This window comes from Dipteris shenzhenensis, chromosome 2 (genome assembly GCF_047967505.1).
Source record: "Dipteris shenzhenensis isolate YYH24624 ecotype China chromosome 2, Dip_SZ_1.0, whole genome shotgun sequence".
Classification (NCBI taxonomy): Eukaryota; Viridiplantae; Streptophyta; class Polypodiopsida; order Gleicheniales; family Dipteridaceae; genus Dipteris; species Dipteris shenzhenensis.
Window position 1 is genome coordinate 31248348 of NC_141597.1, and position 24098 is coordinate 31272445.

At 41.3% G+C, this 24098-nt stretch overlaps 1 protein-coding gene across 1 annotated transcript; it reads left to right on the forward strand.

Moving 5' to 3' along the window:
• The first annotated feature begins 615 nt into the window (after positions 1–615).
• Positions 616–23069, forward strand: LOC147904618 (proline-rich spliceosome-associated (PSP) family protein). Its single transcript, XM_087387615.1, has 18 exons — positions 616–1004; positions 2944–3084; positions 3176–3304; positions 4165–4227; positions 4423–4530; positions 5236–5313; positions 12322–12414; positions 12544–12630; positions 13061–13162; positions 13248–13367; positions 13479–13541; positions 13632–13768; positions 19042–19123; positions 20470–20528; positions 20669–20711; positions 20870–20964; positions 22083–22152; positions 22251–23069. The coding sequence occupies exons 1-18, from the start codon at positions 747–749 to the stop codon at positions 22323–22325; spliced, it is 1803 nt and encodes a 600-aa protein (XP_087243741.1). The 5' UTR covers positions 616–746; the 3' UTR covers positions 22326–23069.
• The last annotated feature ends 1029 nt before the right edge of the window (positions 23070–24098 follow it).

The window sequence follows — 24098 nt, forward strand, 5'->3', positions numbered from 1 at the left end:
ACACTGTTCTTGCCACCCACCCTTTTAACCTCATATGTACCTTAGTGGTCCCATATTGTCAGGCATGCTGCTGTGGACCTACGACTCGGCCATCCTGCATTAGAACTACTCTAAGGCCATTCTTCCTTTTGGAGATGTGGCAATATCAATCAACACTGGATCAAAAGTAAGCTTTTGGGTTCACGGCAATGGTCGGACACAAGGACGCTCCCAACTCACACACGTGCTTTGATTGTTGTTGTGTGACATTGAGGTGGATAGATTGCCTAGGTCGGTGTGGAGACCGTGGTTGAAGACGCTTGTTAGATTGTGAGCACTTGTATAATATTTAATAATCATCATCATCATCTCCTCCAACTTTGCTACTTTTGTTGTGCTTGGGGGCTGGAAGGCCAGTCAAAATAGTAAGTTGAGCATCAACCAATAACACTGGTAAGCCGGTCGGAGGTATGCACGTGCCCAACTCACACACTTCTTCACGCGCCCAACTCACACACTTCCTCATGCGCCCAACTCACACACTTGCTTTGACCACAATGAGGTGGATTAGATTGGGAGACCGTGGTTGAAGACGCTTGATAGATTTGTGAGCAAAACTCATCGAATTTTCATCATCATCATCATCATCATCATCATATTCTCTACTTTTGTTGCTCTTGTTGTTGTTGTTGTTGTTGTTGTTGCAACTCTGCACCTCATCGCATTAGGTCATTTTTTTTGTTTTGTTCCTCCTTCCTCCAAAACAAATGACTGCTCCCCTCGCCAACGGAACCCTTGCCCACCCTCCTCCCGATCCTTCCCTCGTCAATCTTTCCTCCAATGGTCCTGTAGCCCCCCAGAACGGTTCCGCCCCTTCTCCTCCCCTTGATAGTAATCATAAGAAGGTCAAGGAGGCCGAGCGCCGTCGCCGCAGGCGCAAGCAGAAGAAAAAGGGTAAGAACGGGGCTACTCTCGAGGGCGAGAATCGCGATAGCGACGATGAGGACGGTCCCGAAACACAGAAGGTTTGCATCCTGACCCCGTGAATTGTGTAGGTTGGGAGCTTTGAACACGAGGATGAGTAATCAAATGTGCTTGCTCGACTGTCCTACCGTGTTATGGGCATGATGAATAGGTTTAGGTTGCCAAATTGAAACTGCACTGTTTGCCTTGTAACGAGTTGCTGCTGGGGTTCATAGCTCAAGCCCTGTAATCTTTGGGATGAATTGATCCAGGCTTGTCCATCCGCCACTAGTTAGAAAAGACCCCCAGATTCGTAGGCTCATCCTTGGTGCGAATATAAGTATCGCTTTGAAGACTTTATGGGCATGAGGGTGCTCATGGAACTCTTCAATAATCATAGTCATGAACATGCAAACTCGAGGCTCTGTGCTTGATGCTAAAACAGACTGTAAAGCTCATCGGATGATTCATTTATTCAAGGAATTTGAACCTTCATGTAGACCACTATACCTCCATGCTTCACAAGGTTGGACTGTATCTGCCTTTCTACTGCTTACAGAAGTTGCGCAAAAGTTATCCATAGTTTTGTGATTTCAATTTGTGTTAAGGTTCTCTTTCTATAGAGTGTTGAGATAATGCCGCTGTTGGTTAGAGTCTTTCTATTATTGTTGTGTATTGAAACTAGATTAGGTTGGTTAATAGCACTGAGACTTTACAACAGTCTTCAGGGTCTTGTAGCTCAATGTCGTCATGTAGCTCTATGTCGGGGCATCAGAGTTAAAATTTCATTATTGTGAAGATGAGGAATTTATGGTGGGGTCTATAGCACTTTAGGATTTAATCTAGATATACGTTCTTATCGTATTACATGCAAATTTCATCTAGTGAAGTTTTGTCCATGTTGCGGCCTTCTGATATTGGGCAGTCTACTAGATCTCCTCACAAAGCTAATGCCAAAGGAGAAGTTCTCTTTGCATGCATTTTCTTGGTTTTTAGGCCAACAATATTTCTAAGAGGAGATCAAGAATTATGTAGTGTCAGTCTTCAAGTGTTTGTCAGTAGAACCATTTTGCATTATGAGGGGTTAGTGTTGTCGGTGGCACTGATTTTAGTATGTTGAATAATGATTTTAGCTTCCTTGGCGATGCTGGTCAAGAGAAACTACTGAGACTTGAAACCAACGTTCAAGGTCCTGTAGCTATATGTTTATGGTTGACTTAGAAATTTATCCTCTATCTTTTGTGCTTCAAGTAAATGCAATTTATTTTTCACCATGGCTCTTGAAACTGTGTGCGCTCTTCTCTCCATTTCTCATACAGAAACTCACTTTCTCTCCACCAAGATAGGAGGGGATGCCCTTAGTGCTTGATTATGGATGAACTTGTAAACACTTGTCAGAGAGTATGCTGTTCACAATGGGACACTACCAAGATGCACAATGGCTCATAAAAGACAAAGTTATGGGTGAGACTCTCTTTCAGTGAAGTTGCACTCTTTCAATGAGTCAAATCCTGTACTTAACCTTTCTCAGGTGGGTACACTCTGCATGTACGAGCTGTTTGGGTTTAGACCTTTGCAATTTCACTTCGTCCAAGTGAGGCTTCTACAGAGAATAAACACTTCATTTCAATCTCAGTGCAGGCTGCTTAGGTTTTATCATTGATCTTTTCTGCTCTTTACATCCCTTAAAGTCCTTTCTTGTTTGCTAGCGGTAACCAGGATATCTTACCATAGATGTCACAGGGGAAGATGGGGAGAGATTGAATTTGTGGGGAGAGATTGAATTTGTTAGGTTGGATCATTGATCTATTCCTCTCTTTACATCCCTTAAAGTCCTTTCGTTTGCTAGCAGTAACCAGGATTTCTTACAATAGATGTCACAGGTGCGAGTACTATGTATGGTTGGAAGATGGGGAGAGATTGAATTTGCTTAGAAAATATGGTTTGTTTGAAGATCTTTTTGCCACCGCTTGAGAAGTAATCTTGTTTGTGATGTTGTAGAATGTGGAGCAGGTGGAAGTCGAATATGTTTCTGAGAAGCCAAGTTTTGATGATTCCAGCATGGGGCCTCTCATTACTGATTTTGTTAGGGTATTTGAGAAGTTCTCATCAGCTGAGGAAATGTTTCCTGTTTCAACAAAGGTATGCTATGTTTTTTGTGGGGAATTGATTCAATGGATTATATTGCACTGTTTGGCAGATGAGATAAGTCGTAGGATTCTGGCTTTTGCAGGATGAAAATATGAAGCAGGAGGTGGCTACTGAGAAATCAAAGAATGCAGGGTCAGACTCAGATGATGAAGATGACGATGAACAAGATACCAGGCAGAAGGAGAAAGGGTTGTCAAACAAGAAAAAAAAGGTTAGGTTGGTGTAAAACTTTGTATTTTTCAGTATAAATTTACAACTTTGGGGAAATGGTTGTGTTTCTTGTCTCAAACTAGGGTTGAGGGAATGCAAGGTGGTTCATGAGTCTTTCTGTGTTTCGAAGTCCGAATGACTGCTTTTACTTCATTGTCACAAGGAACACGTTTCTTTGAAAAGAGAAATGTCTCAAACCTTGCTGCACGTATCGAAACTCTTCTCTTCCAAATGCTTACTTGCATGTGTGGGTTTTGCCCTTGATTTATATCTTGGGTTTTGCTGCTTTTTGGGGATCTAAATGTCGATTACATTTCTTTGAACATCTTTAATGCTCTCTAAATTTCATGCCAATTGACATGTGTATTCTACATGCAACACAATATGTATTTATACTCTAGGATTTGTATGTGTGAGAGCATACTTTTATACTATGGTCTACACCCACTGTTGGGCGCTGATGACGTCAGTGGGGATGTCATAGTAGCCAGTCCCTGCTATGCATGATAAAGTTTATGGTTTTCAATCTTATGAGTGACTATTGTGAGATTGAAACTGCACTATGTTGTGTTTTTAGAGGATGAGTCTGGGAATGTTCTTGGATTCATCTAGGTATATATTTTATTCCATTGTGTAGGTATAGTTGAGCAATGAGAATATCTGCATGTTTAGCATCATTTGAATGATCTGTTTATATCATATATATGTGGGACATACTAAACAAATTTTTGGGGCCAGAAAGTACAAACTTGTATTTTGAAACTTCTCAGGTTTTTAAAAACGTTTTGAAACTTTTCAAAACGTATCACCTTCTATTTTTCGAAATGCTTCTGATGACTGTGTTTTTTACTTGTTGAACAGCTGCAAAGGCGGATGAAAATAGCAGAGCTGAAGCAGCAGTGCTCAAAACCAGACGTAGTAGAGGTAGATGCACTGCTTTTTTTTTCTTTTTTTTTGGGGGGGGGGGGCGGGGGCGGGGGCAAAGTAGGTGCAATGCTACTCCCTGCCTTACCTGAGAGAACAAAGAAAATTTAGAGTGTGATCTATGGGCTAGTTTGTCTGGTTATTTGCCAGCATCCGTGATGGGAATTTTAATTGAATTCTGATGTTGAATGGCAGGTTTGGGATGCAACAGCTGCAGATCCTAAATTATTGGTGTTTTTAAAAGCTTATCGAAATACCGTTCCAGTTCCAAGGCATTGGTGCCAGAAGCGCAAGTTTTTACAGGTTTGTGCTCTTCTTCAACATGACTCATCTTTTATATCCCAGCTTTGGGAAGAATCACTGATCAAGGAAGCTGTGGGCTTAGGTCTTCTAGGACACACGGGGAGAGACTGACAGCTGTCATAGGTGTCAAGCCTCTTATTTGCTATATATCTGGTGGTTGCAGGGTGCGGCACTTCAGCAATTGTGATTTACAAGGAGGACTGGTATGTAGGTGGCTGGGAGGGGACAGCCTCTCTACTGATTCTGATTGGTTTAACTGTAGGATGAGTCTGTCACATGAAAATAAGGGGAGTCTGTCACATGAACAAAGGGGGAGTTTCACAAAGCTGAGAGGGCCAAACTAGGGATTTGAGAGAAGTTGTACAGTTTCCCAGAAGGATTAGCTGGAGAAACGTATGAACAGTAGTTTGTGCTGTTTAAGAGCCTTGGCCTCCTAAGACAATGAAGGGACAATTGTTAAGCACATTGGTGTGTCTTGATTTTGTGCTGTTCCCTTATTTGATGCTCTGACTGGAGCTAGTGGGTTTGAAATTGCAGAAATTTGCAGGCGCTGCAACCTGTTCCTCTGGATTGTGGTCTCTTGAGTGTTATCTGCCAGCATAAACATACTCAGTGGTTCATTCAAATTGATTGTGTGTGTGAGAGAGAGGGAGTGAGTTATAAGTTGGTGGCTTTAGATTGACAATACAATTTGATTGGTTGCAGGGAAAGCGTGGTATTGAGAAGCAGCCTTTCCAGCTTCCTGACTTCATTGCTGCAACAGGGATAGAGAAAATAAGACAGGTATACATTATCCTTATGGAACTGTTAAATGCTGAGTGATTGGATTTTGTTATGGGTTTGTATTTGTTTTCAATATAGCCTTTTCAGTAAATTCTGATGAATTTGGTGATTTTTGTGATGCCTCTCATTTGCCATGTCTACATTCATCCCAGCCATCATTGTGCAGAATCACCATTTTTGGGCATGCGCCCATTCGGTTACTCTCACATCCCTCCCTCAGTATTCACCAATTTCTATACATGCTCTTGTATAAGAATGCATGCTTGCACTCGCTCATATCTCCACTCATTCTCCCCAAATGCATCCCAGCTCACCTTCTTTGTCTCTCTCTTTGGCTTAGGTCAGTGGTGTTCAACTCAATCTTGTGGCACATATTCACTAATCAAAAATCTAAGTCATGCGAAATCTGTAAACGAATAACCCTGCTAACAGATACCCTTAGAATAATAAACTCGTGACCCCACTGATTTTTATTGCTAAGTACTACATGGTTTTTTAAATTTATAGGAACGAAACTCCCTTAAACAAATTTGTGTTCGTTAGGTATGCCATTACAGTTTTCCTAGAACTTGTATGTATAGGATCCCAGATTCCTAGACTTTAGAATACTGTAACACAGCTCCTTACACATGCATGATAAGTGAGCCGGATATTTCTATATATATACTCATAAGACTAGATTCTACATAACAAAAGATAATCAAATCTATTTACACGTCTAGACGACCAATTACTGCGTTTGAATCCCAGACCTGGTAAGAGAGATTTCTATAAATTGGGAAGACTGTAGGACATCCATCACCTTAAGGTTATGGTATTTGGATCGCTAGATCAATATATGGAAATCTTTGGTTAAGTGAGCTCAGGCATGAACAAAATTAAGTTAAGCGACCTCCCCCATCTAGTTTCTAGTTTCCAACAGATTGGATTAATACAAACATCCCCTTACACATGTGATAGGCCAGCCGGATGTTCCTATATATGCATTTGTAAGACTGGAATTTATCCAATCTAACGATTTCATTTTTTTCATAAAACAAGCAAAAGAACAAAGAAGAGAGAAAGAAACAAGGAAAGAAGGGAGTTTGTAAGTGACAGTAAGCAAAATTAAGAGTAAACAAGAAAAATAAAAATAAGAATAACTCAGTAAGCAAAGCTACCCTCAGGTTCTCAATATTGCTCAAGCATAAGTTGCTGTTTGGGTTGTGAAAGTTTTTGGAATCTCTTGGGTAAATCCATCTCTTTACTAAGCTGTGAAATCCCAACCCAATTGATAAGAACTTTGATAGCAAAAAGGATAGATAGCAAAGTAAAAGCGAAGTAAAAGAAATAAAAACGAAGTGAGAGAGAGAGAGAGAGAGAGAGAGAGAGAGAGAGAGAGAGAGAGATTAATGTTCTCGGGAGACCTCATGGGTCTATGGTACAAAGCACACACCAAAAAAGATGACTTGCAACATCTGGATACACCAGAGGGTAGAGGAGTGCACATGGCATCTCAGCTCGAGGTTATTATAGCACACATCTAGATTCTAGTACTATGATAAAAATGGCCTTCATCGCATTAGTTTGAGACTGAGGATCTTTGGGTTTGGATTTGAAGTCTCTAATAAGTGCTTTCCCATCTCTGTAAACAGCCCATTTACCTTCCTGGCGAGCTTCCTTCTTTTTAGCTAATTATGTGGCTTTCATCTTGAGCTGAGTCAGTGTGAGCTCCTCTGAGATCCATATCTTGGTGCCTCTCTACTTGTTGGTTTGCTTTAGAATTTCGCTTCTTGCTGACTTGTCCTTCAGAACTAATTGGGATTGTGTCCCTTGTTGGAGGACACCAACCATACCTTTTGAGCTGGGGGATTGCTTCTGTGACATGTTCCAGCTTTTCTGCTATGCTCCCATCCTGCAGCCCACAGTTAATCCTCCTATGTGTAGAATCCGGCTGCTATTGGCTCTTTTCTCCTGTTTTTGTACTTCTTCATAAACATCCCTTGTGTTGATTTTGCTATCCATTTTTGCTGTGATTTCCTGTTTTACTGATTTGACCTGAGTGGTAACTAAGTCCTGGACTTTGGTCACAAGCTTTGGTTCGAGCGCTGCGTCACCTTGTATCTGTAATACTTATTGTATGATTTCCTGTGCTCCTTTGTTTTCCATATTGAACACTTTCATCTCCAGAGAGGCGAGTCGAGCCTTAGCCTCTTTGAGTTCTTGTTGTAGATAATAAACTTGTTCATGTAGGTTCAAACCTGTATGTTTGCTGCGTTGCCTTTGATAATTCAGATCATAAGGAGAGGGAGTCGGGACAAAACCAGTAATGGTGGCAAAGGAGAGTTTCTTGGTTGTAGGTGGAGGTTGGAGTCAGATAGCAGATTTCTTCTCCATGGAGGCCTTCGATAGCTCCATGACAGCCTGAGGGTAATTTGGAGGCCCCTTTTCTGTCTCTAACACCCCAGACTGAGCCCGGGGCTTAGCTAAGACTATGGGCTACTGTTGTGCCTCTCCTAGGCTGGCGACCTGCGCACAGAACTTGACCCCCCCCCCCCCCCCCAAAAAAAAAAAAACCGTGACCTGACCTTGGCGCTGCGGACGCGACCTAGCCCTGGCGCTGTCACTGCAACCTGACCCTGGTGCGGCCGCCCTGCTAATGTGCCACTGCCGTGACCTAACCCTGGCACCGCCCTACTACTGTGTCCTGCTGTTGCTACAGCAGCTAGGGGAAGGGAGGAGCGAGCTAGGCAGGAAGGAGAGGAGCTGGGCGGGAGGGAGGAGAGGAGCTAGGCGAGAGAGAGAGAGAGAGAGAGAGAGAGAGAGGGGGGGGGGGGTAGAAGTAGAATTTATTATCGTCCTCGGGGGGGCCAAAAATGACCCATGGGACTTAATCGTCGGTACAAAAATCTCCTTTGATGTGGAGGGGTCAAGAATTTTCAAGTTCTTGACGGTACGAAAAGATGGGTGACAAAAGATCTCGACGTTGCCGGAGGGGCAATGGTGAGAACTGATGAGAGCTGAGTGGTGTCTACCAGTATCTGCTGGTAGTTGTCCCTGATATGTGTATATCTGGGGCATTGTAGGGCTACATGTGCCTCTGTCTCGATTGTCTGCAAATCACAGAATCTGCAAACTTTGGCATGTCGTGGCAAATTCAGCCAAGCTCCTTTCTGTATTGCCAAGGGGGGTGATCGTGTGCGGAATCTGGCAATATTCCTGCAATAGAGAAGAGGGATGGGAGTGCTGATGTATGGCTGAGTAGAGGCATCATGAATGATGACTAGCATAGGGGGTTTACTTGATCTTGGCAGTATTCTAAGTTTGTCTTCTTCAACCATTGAGCCTATAGGGTCCATAGTAAGGACAACTGGAATTCTTGTAGATTGGTGGCATAGTCAAGTATGATTCCACTTTCCATCTGCTGAACCATTTCCTTATGTTTGTCCCCCATCCTGTACAGATGATCTTGCTTTCATGGTTTTTTTAAAGTTTCATACTTGCTGTCCATGCTCTGTGTGGTAATCTCTCTGTTGGCATTTGTTGCACGTCCACTAGATACTGCATCACTCTGATCAATGCATGAAACTCAATTGGTCTCCTGCCCGTTTCCAGTAGGAGCACTGAGTAAGGGGTAGTAGCCTTGACTCCTAGATGTCGTCGTAGGAATGCTTTCTGCATTTTTTCAATCTCATTCCATGTGGATGGAGAGATGCTACTTCCCCATACTTCTACTCCGTATGGCACTGTTTGAACTACATATGCATCAAACAACATATTCCGGATCTTCCAGTTCCGGGTGTCAGTGTGCCTACAGTCATTTTCAAATTGATAGTATTTTCCCCAATGTGTATCCAACCTTCTTTGTGCATATTGCCACCATCTGTGGTCGGCTGGTATGTCGATTCCCAAGTATTTAAAGGTATTGACATATTCAATGGACTGACCCTTAAAGCTGATAAAAGGAGGATGTTCAGGTTGGGTGGTGCATACTGCCGTCATTTTGGTTTTGGTGACATTAACTTGCAGCCCACTTTCATTGCAAAAGACCTGAAGTGTCTATAGTAGTTGATGCATGGAATCAGGGTCATAGGCAAAAGGAACCACATCATCTACATATAGAAGCAACAGTATTGTCCATAGCCCGAGCTTGGGTCCTTGTATCCCTTCTCTTGCTGCAAATTCATTTATGAGTTCTTCTAACTTGTCAATGTAGATTACAAACAGTGTAGGTGAGAGAGGATAGCCTTGTTTTAACCCCATATTACTTTGAAATGCAGCTAACAGTCCATGCTCTTGTTTTAGTTTGCATAGCACTTTCTCGTATATTCAGGAGATGCCTACCCTTAATGCCAAGGGGACTTCGAGGTCTTGCATTCTTTTCCATAGGCCCCCTCTCGGGACTGTATGAAATGCCTTCTTAAAATCTACAAAACAGCACAAAAGAGTTTTTCCTTTTAGTGTGCTTTCATCCAAAACAAACAAACACTAATGCTTGGATGACTAAAATGAAATCATATAGTCTTCACAAGCAGTTGTAGCTTGAATTAAGAGAATGCGGACTACTTTTTGATTAGCCTTCTCCTTTAGTGCTAGCCTTTATTATAGTTGAGTCTGACTTCACCTTTGGTGTGCTGCAAGAAACTCAGTACAAAGACCTTTGTATAAATAGATGCTTGAATATGTGTGGGTGTGTGGATTTGTATGTGTGAGAGCATATGTTATACTATGGGCTACACCCAGATTTGGGCATTGTTGATGTCGGTGGGGATATCATAGTAGCTAGTCTATGGTTTTCAACCTTATGAGTGATTATCATGAGATTGGGCATGCTCCCTGACTCATCTAGATATATATTAATGCTAACGCTACTTAACAAAGGTAAACCAATGCATATACAAAAAAAACAAATGAAACACCAATGCAAACACAAGGAAACATTTATTATCATTATTTTTAATTAACTAATTTAGATTTAACAATACTAACAAATAATAAAATAAGAGTAGGGAAAAACCAAAACTAAAGTACATCAAGCAAATGGCCTTTAAAAATGGAGCAAAACTAAAAATTACCGATAGACCAAAGCTCATTTGCCTTAAAAAACGGAGCAAAACTAAAAATTACCGATAGACCAAATCTCTCTCTCTCTCTCTCTCACACACACACACACACACACACACACACACACACACACACACACACACACGCCTGCTTGCCCGCCCGCCATGGCCAATTGCAATCTTATGCTTTGGTACATGAGAACATAAGCATAGATGTGCTCACAAAGTTTTTGAAAATAAATTCTCTCATGTACTCTTAATTTTGTTGGATGTCGCATACAAACCCTGTAAGGATTGCAAATAAGGCTGTAGCTTTCTCTCTCTCTCTCTCTCTCTCTCTCTCTCTCTCTCTCACAGCACTCATGTAGTACTTAGCACTAGCATCAGTGAATCGTGATGATGCTCATTTAGTAGCTCTACCCCTTTAGTTTATTATATCAGGTTTCTCTTAGTCTCGTAGACCTATCGGTCTTCCACAATGTATAAAGTGTCCTGAACGTCTTGGCAACATACCATAAAAAGGTGATACCAATTCACATAGTAGGGTAACTAATGATGGTATTGTATTCACATATGTGATTTAAATGAGGACCTTGTGAATCGTAGTTGGTGATAACCACGTGCAAGGCCTGTCACACAAAAGGCTCACACAGACATGGATCGATACATGTCTATTGAGTTAAGGACCAGTCCAATGGTCAAAACAATAAGCTTGTTGAGTTGGTGAATATATTTCATGTGTATTGTGGGTTTTCTTATAGTAAACTAAAATCCTTAGTGTATTGGAATGTTATTTTCCCTTAATCTCTTACATAATTTCAAATAAGAATATTGCAAACATGGGTGACTACTCTTGAAGATATAGGTTTACAATGTACTTTTTACATTTTGTAAAAATTGGGCAAAAGAGCTTTCAATATTGCAAGCCCTGGTAAGTTAAGAGACTCAAAGACATAGACTTTGACCAAACATAATAAGCTTTAAATGACTTGGTCTATGGTCATGTTGGAGCATTGCTACGTGGAGATAAATGCCCATGTCTCCCAGTGAATATAAGCAAAGGTTGGGCCAAAATGCGGGAGAATCGAGGAATGGATCTAGGGGATGTTGTAATTTCTTTTTGAGTTGGTGCGATGAAACATGATGGATTGGACATGCAAGTTATGCTTGATAGGATGGTCATGCATTACTTTATTGTAGAAGGTTAGTTTGACATCCTTTACTCGTAAGCTCTTATTCTCAATGGGTTTTATCTCTCTCCTAAGCAAATAGACGTATGTTGCATAGGTTTGGGAATGTGGATTGAGTAAATAAGCAATTTGTGTTTGGATTTAACGAATATTTAATCTGTGACAGTTGAGCAGCAATTTAGAGCTGAATATTTGATCTGTGACATTTGAGCAGTGATTTAGAGCTGCACAGCAAGAGATATCTAACATTGTTTGTCATATAGATCCTACTTGGTGTTAGAGTATATTAATATAGTGTTACCTCCTCTCTCTCTCTCTCTTTCTCTCTCTCTCTCTCTCTCTCCATTGTTATCTTTTGTTTGTCAATAGCTCTCAAATTGTAAGATTGATACAGGCTTTATAAGGTATATGCTTGCATTGCTTGTGAATCGCTCCGAAGTAATGCTATAAACTTTATTGGCCGGGCTTGATACCTTTAAAAGACAGTTTTTACAGTTTGACCGTTGGTTTTATAGATCATAACCCTGAATTTATGATGGAGATAGTCTGCATAATAACCACTAACCAAATACTGATTTGTTTAGAACTATTTTGTTTTCAAAGAGTGGACTTTTTCTCACATGTGTCCTTGTTTGCTACAGCCTACATCCAGCAAGGACTTAAGATGTTTTAGTGATATACATAAGTCAGTATCATGTCTAGTTTCATATTTATGTAGCTATGCTTGTGCAAGGAAAATAGGGCTAACAGCGTTCATTACCAATGCTCATGTACAGGCTTACATCGAAAAAGAGGATAGTAAAAAGTTGAAGCAGAAGCAAAGAGAGAGAATGCAGCCAAAAGTGGGGAAGCTAGACATTGATTATCAGGTGTGGCATTTTTTGGGATGTTACCTTTTATCGTATCCTGCCATCAGTATCTTAATAGTTATGGTGTTCTATTACAGAATCTTTCAAAATATGTATCATTTGCAAGTCAAAAACATTGGTTATGTGCAGGTCTTACATGATGCTTTTTTTAAGTTCCAAACCAAGCCAAAGCTTACATCACATGGTGATCTGTACTTTGAAGGAAAGGAATTTGAGGTAAATGGGGTTTGATTACATGATTTGAGATTAATCAAGCTGTTCTTAGTTAATGCTAGATAAGGGCATCCTGCACTCAATGTCTGCACAAAGCTTCTCAGGAGCTGAACTTATGGTGTTTTCTCATGAAGGGTAAAATAAGTTCTAACTAGAAAGCATGCGATTAGCAACACAATCTGGCCTGTTGCTGATAATGAAGACCACAGAGCATATATGAATAAGTATCATGCTTTCAATTAAGTTGTAGGTGATTTGATTCAGGAATTATGGTCATGCATTGAACCCTATCCGTATTAACCTCTCTAATCACATTTTCTTACTTGATGCATTTGTAGATATTCTTTTAGCTAGATATTAATTTGCATCATTAAATTGCAACTTTGTGATTTAATAAGCTGAAGTGTTGGCATTGGTTATCTTGTTTCTGAAGGTCAAGTTAAAGGAGATGAAACCAGGACACTTATCTCAAGAACTAAAAGAAGCTCTTGGTATGCCAGAGGTGGCTCCACCACCATGGCTGATAAACATGCAGGTTTGCACCAATAACTGGAATAAATAATAAAAGTTCTTCTGTATTCAGTCATATAATAAAGGATTTCCTTTTGTTGGCTTGCTAGAGATATGGACCTCCTCCTTCCTATCCTCACTTAAAGATTCCTGGGCTCAACTCTCCAATCCCAGAAGGTGCATCATTTGGATATCATCCAGGAGGCTGGGGCAAACCTCCTGTTGATGAAGTAAGCATGTTAATGTTTTGTATGCATAAGTTGAATTGTACAATCTTCCACATTTGAATCAATACATGCAACTCATTTACTGACTTGTAATTTTCTTTTGTTTGGTTTTAGTATGGGCGGCCATTGTATGGTGATGTCTTTGGTGTTCGTCATCAAGAGCCTGAAATTTATGATGTAGGGGCCCAAAACCAATACGTTTCTTGAAGAAAAATTTCAAGTCTTTGCTGGGCATTATTTTATGATATTGTTGGTTTTCTTTCTCAGATGGAGCCTGTAGACCGGACAAAACATTGGGGGGACTTGGAGGAAGAGGAAGAAGAGGAAGAAGAGGAGGAAGAGGAAGAACCGCTTGGACCAGAGGAACTTGAGGCAGGAATGGCTTCTGTTGATAGTCTTTCAACGTAAAGTTTCCTAACCTTGAACCTTTGAAGCTTCTGATTAATAGCGCCTATCCTACTCTCTGTTGTGACTGGTTTTGAAGCTGCTGGCAGTTCATTCTTGATATTGGGAACTTCGTTTCTTCGAGCTTGGACCTGGGTGTTCTTTTTGCAGCTTTCTGCTGCTCTTGGGGCTTAGGAGTAGCCCCCGCTGACTGAGCTGCTTCTGGGCCTGGTTGTGTTTGAAGGCCTAAGTCCTTTTTTGACTCTGGTGGTCTCTTCCCAGCAAGTTGGCTAGCCTTGGTGGAATCTTGAGCAGTTATTTTCTGCCCAAGCGTTTCCTTGTGAAGATTTTGTTCTTCTTTAGCCCTTTCTTTTCCTTTTTCCACCCCCCTTTTCTCATTTGCAGCATTTCTTGTTTGTATTCTCTGAAGGAAAAATCTGGTTTGGCACAAGAGGGGCTCACATGGCAGCTCCCTAGCCGTTTTGGTGCTACTTTTTGGAAAGGAAAAGCAACATGCAAAGAATGCAGTAGTGTCACTTTAGGACATATCTTTGGTGGGTAGAATAGTTGGGACTCATATCCACAAGGAGTCAGATGCGGGATTGGATATGGGGACTAAGCTGACCACATTCAAGAGGTCACCATCTACGAGAAAGGAGTTTTTCTTCTTCAATCGAGTTTCCTTGAGACCTCCTTGGTCTTGGTGGAGCAGAGCCCCATTTTCCTTGGCCTGCACCTTGTTTTCTTCATCCCTTTGTTACCATGGGTTCATAGTCGACGACATGGTCTCGACACATCATGCGCCACATTTCCCAGTTGCGCTTCGCTTCTTGAGGCTCACAAACGAGTACCGACTTATCCTTCCCTACATCGGGGGCTGTTTTGGCACAACGTTAAGAGTCCCCATGAACCTCGATTTGGCAGATGATGGGGTCGTTCATCTCAAGGCGATTATGAAGGACCTTGTGACTATTTCATAGGAGGTCCTACTCGTAGGTGGGTCAACGTCTTCATTGCAGATAGATGGTACATCTAGCACAGGCCTGTCCCAGGGGCAAGATAGGGCTCTTCTCCTTCTCAAGCCCGTTTTGGGTAGTAGAGAGACTTTCTTGCGGGCAAAGCCCAACGTCTGTCTAGCGTCAGGAGTTCCAGCCCCCCCCTGGTTATAGCCTTCTGAGGGAGCTTGGACCAGGGTGGAGAGAGAAAGAAAGAAATTTCATTAAAGTCTTTGGAAGACCGTTGGGTCTATGAGATTGAGAGAGAGTTGGTAAGAGGGCTGCAAAGAACCGTAGCTAGTGAGCCAGACTTGAACAATGGGTGATGGCAGATCAAGCAACAACTTCTGTGTTTCAGGGGAGTAGAGAGATGGATCCCCTTAGGATGTCCTTAGAGTCGTGAGAGAGAGATCTTTTCAATCTTCAGCAGACGTTCTAGAGCTAGTGGCCTGGAGTACTGTAAACTACTCGGTGCTTTCTATCAATTCAAACAATGGATTTTGCAGAGGCGTTTGAATGAAATGTTTGCGAGTTGCCAAACACATATACTTGAACTTAAGAGTTTGCAATTAAGCTGGAATTAAGACTTATACAGCTTAAACACAAAGTGACATCATTGGAAAATTGCAATATGATTTGAGGGGCCAAGACGGCCCCCCCCCTTATCCAGGCTCACTTTATTCTTGAAAATGGAGATACAAGACCAAGGTGCAATGCACCTTCCAAACTGATGAACTCAGTGAAAGCCTAGGACCTAAATACAAGATTCGAGCATATGTACAAGGTAGACGACAAAAAGGAGGACTCCAAGCTCAGGTTTCAACTCTTAGCTTGCCCAATCCACAAGGAAGAAGCCTGCAACAATCACCACTTACATCCAACATTAGAGGCAAGCACTAGTTTCTAGAAAGATAGTAGAAACAACATGAAATAGTGCTGTAAATGAGATAAACTTGACAATACAGGCTCCCTTCGTGACTTGACCCTTTTGTAGATGAAGTCCTTGATGCCTCTGAAGCTACCTTGGGTGAGGAGAGTGTGGAAATGGGGCTGGAATGAAAACAGCTTATAAAAAACAACATGAAATAGTGCTGTAAATGAGATAAACTTGACAATGCAGGCTCCCTTTGTGACTTGACCCTTTTGTAGATGAAGTCCTTGATGCCTCTGAAGCTACCTTGGGTGAGGAGAGTGTGGAAATGGGGCTGGAATGAAAACAGCTTATAAAAAACAGCCTGTAGGTTAGAGAGAGAAAGCCTTTATGGAGTGATAGCTGTAGAGAGAGAGTGCCAATGCTGATCCCAAGGGAGGGGATGTGGGCTGCTGCTGTTCCAGAGGTGCACAGAAAGGCAGATTTCTGCAAGGGGAATGGGCTGGAACAGTAGAGAAAGAAATTTTGCAGTAGAGAGAGAAATACTGCAGCAGGAGAGAGAAAGGGGCTGTGGCTACTCCAGGCTAGGAGAAGGAGAGAGGATGCTGCTGCTGTTCCAGAAGAGCTGAGAGGGGGCAGATTTCTGGAGAGGAGGGGCTGGAACTGTAGAGAGAAAATGTGCTGTTGTAGAGAGAGAGTGCTGCTGAGGTGAGAGAATGGCCTGGGGAGAAGCTGGCTGCACCCAAGGAGCTGGAGAGGTTCTGCTGCATCAACCAAAAGGAGGGAGAAGAAAAGTGACGAATTTTTCATGTGTGGAATGAAGGGGAGAGGCCTTCTTTTATAGGCTCAGCCCCCCCCCAGGCTTAGAGTGGAAGGTGGACACTTGTGCCAGATTTTTGGTGGGCTGCAGTCCCAAAGAGGACAGCCCACAACCTGCCCCAAATCTACCAGATTTGGGGCCAGGCCAAGAGATTTGGGACCAGACACTTGGCCTGCATGCCCTGCCACTTGCCATGCATGCTGCCACATGTGTGGGACAGGTGGACTGACTTGCCAGCTCAGATTCCATGTGGCAGTCTGCCACGTGTCACTCCCAAAAACCCTAAAATTTCAAAGTTGTTAGAATTCAATTCTGATCGCACCCACGGGTTCCTAACAGCTTGGACTATCTATTGACGTACTCTAAGTCATAATATAGAGCTCATTTGTTTGTCGTCTTATCTTGTATCTCCATTACTCTTGGCATGCTGCCAAGCCCACACCCAAAGCTCAGGGAACATTCTCTTGAATGGTTCCTAGGTCAGTATGCAATCTGTGCATTTGATTGGTCCCATGTTTGGGTACTCAGGTGGGGTGTGGTTTTCAGATGTCCCTCTCAAAGAGAGGCCATCACTCTTGTGGGTCACTAATGCCCATAACCCCAAGCAAGGGGGTCCACCCTCAAATGCTAGACCTAGTCCCCATTGTCCGTAACTGAACAGTAGGAAAACATTTCATTTCTTAATAAGAATACCATTGAAAAACAAAAAGAAATAGTACCAAGCAAGTGAATACATGTTGAAGCAGGATGACAAGTACTCAGGCTCTTGCACAGCAGCAATCGATAGGAGAGCCCCTTGCACCAACCCCTTTGCATATCTCCCCTTGTCGCCTTCCTCTGCATCGTCGCCTCCGTCCGTGCCTCCCCTTTCCATTGCAGTCACTCTCAGCACCCGCTGTTCGTCTGCCTCTTCTCCACCCTTCCCTTGTAGGGCAGTGCCTCTGTTTTCGTCCTTCCGTCCTTGCTTCCTCGCTTCTTGAAGTCCAAACCTTCTTCAGTGCCTCAGTCTTCGAGCAAGGGCAAGGTTGCGGCGACTTCCTCTCCGTCCCATCCTAGCTCTCTCTTGGCACAGGACACAACTTCTACAAAGCAGTTTGGTGGTTTGATAAACTTTTTAGAAGCACTACTCAGACCACTCAATACAAAGTGCCCTCACTAGAATGTTGCTGCTAGGTGTAGATGTTGTTAGAGGCATTTTTTGAATGTTCATTCTTACTTGAGTTTCAAAAACTTTATTGAGTAATGGGCTTAAAGTTTTAACTGATTCATCTAGATTAGATATTTTATTTTCTAGAGACTCAATTTCAAGCTCAAGCTGACAAAATTCATTGTAAAGACCATGCGTCTCATTATCATTTCCAGATTTCTTTTGTATGGAGTTCATGACTACAAGTTTGAGATTGGACCATAGACATATCTTGTTCCACATCTAATAATTAGCTTGCCTAATTAAAAGATGCTTAGGACTAACATGTAAGGATTGCATGATGGAAATAAAGCAGATAAAGCAAAGACCTATCCAAAGTTATGAAGGTCAAACGACATGATTCTTTACGAAATTCAAGTTTTGCCTAAATTTATCTACTAATTTTGACTAGTAAAGGGCTTTTTGAGATGAGCTTCATACTTTAATTTTAGATGAAGTCGCAAAACAAAATGACTAAAATTTGAGTAATTGAATATAGCTCTCAAATGCAGTTGTAGCTTGAGTGAAGAGATTTTGGACTACCTTTTGATTAGCCTTCTCCTTTAGTGCTAGCCTTCGTCATGGCTGAGTCTGCCCTTCACCTCCGGAGTGCCGATAGAAACTCAGTACGAAGACTTTGTATAAATGGATGCTCAAGTATGTGTGGGTGTGTGGATTTGTATGTGTGAGAGCATATTTTTATACTATGGTCTGCCATTGTTGGGCGATGATGACGTCAGTGGGGATGTCATAGTAGCTAGTCCCTGCTATGCATGATGGAGTTTATGGTTTTCAACCTTGTGAGTGACTATCATGAGAATTGAAACTGCACTATGTTGTGTTTTTAGAGGATGGTATAACACACAGTCCCTTCCCCTGACCACCCACACCCACTTGCCGTCATACTACAATTATTATTTTCTTTTTCCTAGGATTCAAGAAATCTTTAGATTAGGTAGAAGGTGTTCGCCCTGATGATAAAACTGATGCCTTATTAGACAAGGAACTATATTGGAAAAAGTCTCTAGGGCAACAAATTTTTAAATGTTTTCCATCTTGGGCATAATGAGAGGAGAATGGGTTCCCTTCAGAGGAGTAATTGAAGCACCAGATTGATCTTGTTCAAAAGCTCATTGGTTGTTGACGTCGAAGTTTGGAGGAGGTTCTATACATGCAGCTTTTGTTAATTTCGTCTAGAAGCTGTAGCGAAAGGGGAAGTGAGGTCACTGAAAAGCCTAAGAAAAGAGAAAAGGGGTGAGGGGGGCTTTACTTCGTGTTTATGAACTGTGGAAGTATGATGTGTATATCTCAGTTGGGGGAGGGTTTGGATCTTTTCTGTTGGTACTGATTCATGAAAATGGTAGTGCTATTTTTGGTGGAAGCTAATGAGAAACTAACTTTTCTGCCTTTAATATTTGCAGTACACCAACTGGTGTAGAGACGCCTGATGTCATTGACCTTCGTAAGTCGCAACGCAAAGAGCCAGAGAGACAACTTTACCAGGTAACTACTCGGCCTTAATCTCTTGTGCTGTTGTAAGTTATTTGTTTTGAGCTTTTTCCTTGTCAAGCAGCTTTTGCTTAGTGGGTTTCTCTTCTTTTGGAGAGTCTTAAGGAACTTGAAAACGTGGACTGCTTTTAGGTTGGCCTTACCGTCAGTGCTAGTCTTAATCATCAACGTGTCTCCTCTTTATATCCAGATATTGACAGACTCAGTACAAAGGCATTTGTAAATGCTTGTTTTTGGTGCATAAACATGTGTAAATTGTTAGTGCATGTTTGTGACAATATGTGTATATACATTCATTTGCACGTTGGAGTTGATGCTTTATTCTGATGAATGATGATAAGCGTTGATGCAGACTGGTTTTAATGGACACACATAAAATCAAATACACAAATAGGGCATCTTGATGCGATGTTAAGACCTAAATGTGAAAAATTGTTTGTTTTTAATGTCCTCTTGTCACCTTTATGGGTTTCGTGTGGGTCTCAGACAAAGCTGGTATGCAATGCATTCATGGTATTTATCTGTTGTTCTGATACTACTTTGACACATTATGTGCCTTTATCTCAGACCTATGAGGCTAATTACTTTGTGACATTCAGTGCCTCCTCATCGTAATCAAGATATCAGATATTGCAGGATGTTAATTTCCCTCATACTTTGTAAATGAAGGTATCCTTGAATTTTGTCTTCATATGCTGAAGCCTATGTAGTCTTGCACGGAATCTGTTTGCAAGTTGCAACTTCATTGACATCTATGTAAATCAGATGAAGCATTTGCATCCCAAGTGATTAGTTTTGGCTACTACACATGACGTTGACCCTTTGGTTATGTAGGTGGTAACTGTAGTAATTTGGAAAGATGAATACATATGCTAGTTCATGATTAAGTTGAAAGGGTTATGTAGGTGGTAACTGTAGCAATTTGGAAACATGAATACATATGCTAGTTCGTGATTAAGTTTGTCTTTCTATTGTCTGTAAGTAAAGGATAGAAGAATATGGCAGTTGTATTCAAATGATTGTCTGGCATATGACAAGGGTGCCTGGCGCACCTACCTTCTACATGACAAGGGTGCCCTGGAATATCCGGGCGCTCTTACCTTGTGGCATGAGTACACAAATTGAGTACTGTTGTTTTGAAGTGCCACCCTTTTTACCTTGCTTGTCCATTCATGTTGATGGTTATTAATTGTTGGTAGAACGAGTCTGTTCAGGATTGCATAGAACTTGTGGATGCATTGAAGTTATGGAAAATACTAATCATTTACTATTTGCCCCTTTTAGCTCCTTTTAAAGCATTGGGTAGGCCATACAGACTGAACTCTTGTTTGTACGTGAAGGTCTTGGAGGAGAAAGAGGAACGGATTGGAGCTGGGACAATTCTTGGCACAAGTCACACGTATTAATGGCTCTTTAATCTCTTTTAATTTCTTGTTTGGTTTCATAATAATGCTTATAGTAGGTTCTTGATATTTGTCTGCCTTGACTATATAATTAATCGTTTGTGTTGGGTGGCATGGTTTGTTTCTACATTGGCAGGTATGTTCTTGGTGCAGGTGCAGATAAAGCTGGTCCAAAGAAGGTAATACCGAGCTTTCTTTCACCCGAAATTGTTGGTTGCTAAGGTTGCATTGTATGTCAGTGTTGTATTGGACTGGATATTCTTGTTTTGGTAATTTTTTGGAAGGGTATACTGAATGGATACTCTGTTAGAGCACTCATTCTATTTGATGGTTTTAGGTTGACTTGTTAAAAGGCCAAAAAACCGATAGAGTTGATATTACTCTGCGCCCTGAAGAACTGGAGGCTCTTGATGACAATGCTTTAGCTGCCAAGTAAGGACTCTTCTGTGCTTTATTGTTGTGCTTGTACATTGACATGCTTCGTAACTATTACCATGAGCCTTTGACAAAGCTTTATGCGTTCTTTTGCTCTGTTTCTGATTATTCCATTTTGGGTGATTTGTATATGCAAGATGTCATGTAATTATGAATTTAATTGCTGTTCGTTTGGAAGCTTAGTGGCCCATTCGGTGACCTCGCATATATAATACAGAAATATGTACCCCCTCCCCCCCCGCACCCCTCATGCACACCTTCACACCCATAACACATGATATGCATGCATGCTTCCTTCCATTTGTGCATTTAGACACACATGCATACATACATACATACATGCAGAGCATGTGCATGTGCATGTGGGTGTGAGTGAAGGTGTGTGAATGTGAATATATTTATCCATGCACGCGTGTATATGTAGACGAATTCGCGTGCACATGTGTATGCATGAATATACAGATATATATACACTACATCTGTGTGTGTGAACACATACATGAATGCATGTAAACATACATGCACAACTTTGCCAAACATATTTTAGGAGAAATAACATTCTTCCAAGGTCTTCCTTTCTTTGTCGTTTCTTTTGCTATTTGCAAATAGCAGGGTGGTCATCTTCTAGACGAAGGGAAGCCAATGGAGAACAGATTTGCATGTTGATCTTCGTCTAGAAGAAGCCAATGGAGAACTGTTGGGAAACTGCTCTTGCCAGTGTTAAAATTCCCATTATCGTAACAATAACCTAGGCATCTCTTGGTAGTTGCTATGTAAGGCCATCGTGCAAACATTCACCTGACATTAGTGGTGGAGGCTTGCTACTAAGGTTGGTTACTAGGGCAATCACAAATGGTCCCTATTATATTGTACATATTATTTCAGATGATAGCACGGACATCCAGATAAGCCTTCTTCAATTCAATTTGGTAGTGATTTGGGCATAAGAAGTCCTATTGGATCATTGGTAACGCTCACACAAATATGCACAATGCATCATACCATGGAATAGACAGCACCTCTCTTTTCCCTGACAAATTTGAGGGAAAAAAAGAGCAAAGGAATACTCATGCTTGCACCTGCATAATTGACTAGTTGTGATTTCTTTCTTGCAGGTTTGAAGAGGCCAGAGAGGAAGAAAAACTGCGTTCTCAAAGAGAAGATTTCAGTGATATGGTTGCAGAGGTGCGGCATTGTAGTCTCTCTTTTTTCAACCTTGTACACTCTTGATAACTTTACAAAGCAATGGTCCTTAAGGTTTATGGAAACACATCTTTTTGCAGGTAGAGAAGAAAAGGAAGCGCAAACTGCAAGAGAAGGAGGGGAAGTCCAAGAAGCAGAAAGAATTCAAATTTTAGTCGTGTTTTTCTGTACATTCAAAGAAATCTTACGGGCAACTGTAATCAATCTTTTATTGCTAAAAGATCAGTATCATATGCATTCCAGTGCATTGTGCCGGAGTTTGCCTATCACAGAGTTTATCTCACAGGATAGGTAATTTTAGACTGAACTGTACGATACACATTTGTGTTTCTGCTCCTATTTCACTATTTCATGCCATAAAGATTGGGAACCAAACTAAATGATCACTAACAGTGCTGGAAGGCCAACAGGATAGGAAGCTGAAGCCTATAAACCTCTGTTGTTGATTTTGGAGTGAGTCTTAGAAAAGTATTTGAAGCAGCTTTCCACATTACACTTATCAGTGTTGACATTGCAGCTTGCTTTCTGTACCCTTGAGAAGATTAAAATTTTTTAATAATTCCATGTTTTTTGGCGATCATGGTTTTTGAGAGAGCATAGCATTTTGAAGACCCTGCCCATACTTGGTTGAGAACTGGCTGTTTCAAGACAGATACGGGTCTTGCAAATTATTTGAGCTCAGGCATGGATGTGTACGTTAAGGACAGAAGTTTGGAACAGCACGCAGATGGTGGTGTTTGAAAGTCACACTTGTGTATCAGTTCAGCTGGGACTCCAGAGTTTTGTCATCTGAATTGAACAGTGGTAGTCAATTGGTGATACGTATGAATGCTTTTGTGATGGCTCCCATAGAACCACCTTATCTCATAACTTCCATTTCCCAGAGTGGTTTGATTGCTGTTGTATTGTAAAATATTAGAGATGAATGCTTTTGTGATGGCTCCCAAGGGATATTGTAAGCCTGCTTGCAGGGCACCGGATTTGGTTTCATGTGATGAATTTCAGCAAGTGTCAGAGACACAGTGGTGATGTTAAAGGGTATTTTAACAAGCTCCTTAGGTGCTACAGTGGGTCTGCCAGTCTTAGCTAGCAGAAATTAGAGCTTTAAATCTGGTTTAAATCAGTGCTTTCTAGAATGCTGTTGGTTGCAAGTACATCAAAGAGACATAAAATACCTTCCATAGATTCTTGACACTGATATTGGGAGTCCTTGCTCGAGGAATGGTTTGAGCTTCTTCTTATAAAATATCATCTGTGCTTAAATATTCATGGATAAGTATGAAAACGACAATTAGAGAGGATCAAGGCCTCAAATACTATTTTGTTCTTTGAACATTCTGTCTTCGAAACTTCTTACCTCCCAAGGCCATTAAGGTAGTATATAAAGGTGTGAAACTTCAGGTATCACTGTATTCTTTGGGCATATTCTTGTTAGGCGAGTTTCCACCTGGCTGTTGGTCTTACAGTTATGTTGCAATGGTTTTCTACACGCACAGAATATGATTGAAGTACGTTTCACCTAACAGATACTTGAGCATGAATAAATTTCACCAGGTGAGGGGTATAAAAAAGAGTAAAAGAGGAAGTACTCCAATGGCATAAAGTGGGAAAATTATGTTTCCAACGATTTCCATTGCAATTGATTTCTTTGGACCCAGATGCTGATAAACCCCAAAGCTCAAGTGCATTTTTTCCCAGGCCGAAGCATTTGTCTAAGCTGATCGTCATTACTAAAAATGTTAATACACCAATGAAGCTGAGAGCCAACAATTAATGAAAGGTACTATTAACTCATTAACATATATGACAATCATGAGGCCACATATATATTTATAGAATGCAAGTAAAAGAGTGTCGAGATACACAAGAGAACAAAATACCTTATATTCAAAGTGAAGATGTGTATTTATTGTGTTTTCTTTATGTAA

Coding starts and splice junctions, on each gene's coding strand:
- LOC147904618 (XM_087387615.1), top strand. CDS start 747: ATGACTGCTCCCCTCGCCAACGGAACCCTTGCCCACCCTCCTCCCGAT. Junction 1,005..2,943: donor ACGGTCCCGAAACACAGAAG/GTTTGCATCCTG, acceptor GTGATGTTGTAG/AATGTGGAGCAGGTGGAAGT. Junction 3,085..3,175: donor TGTTTCCTGTTTCAACAAAG/GTATGCTATGTT, acceptor TGGCTTTTGCAG/GATGAAAATATGAAGCAGGA.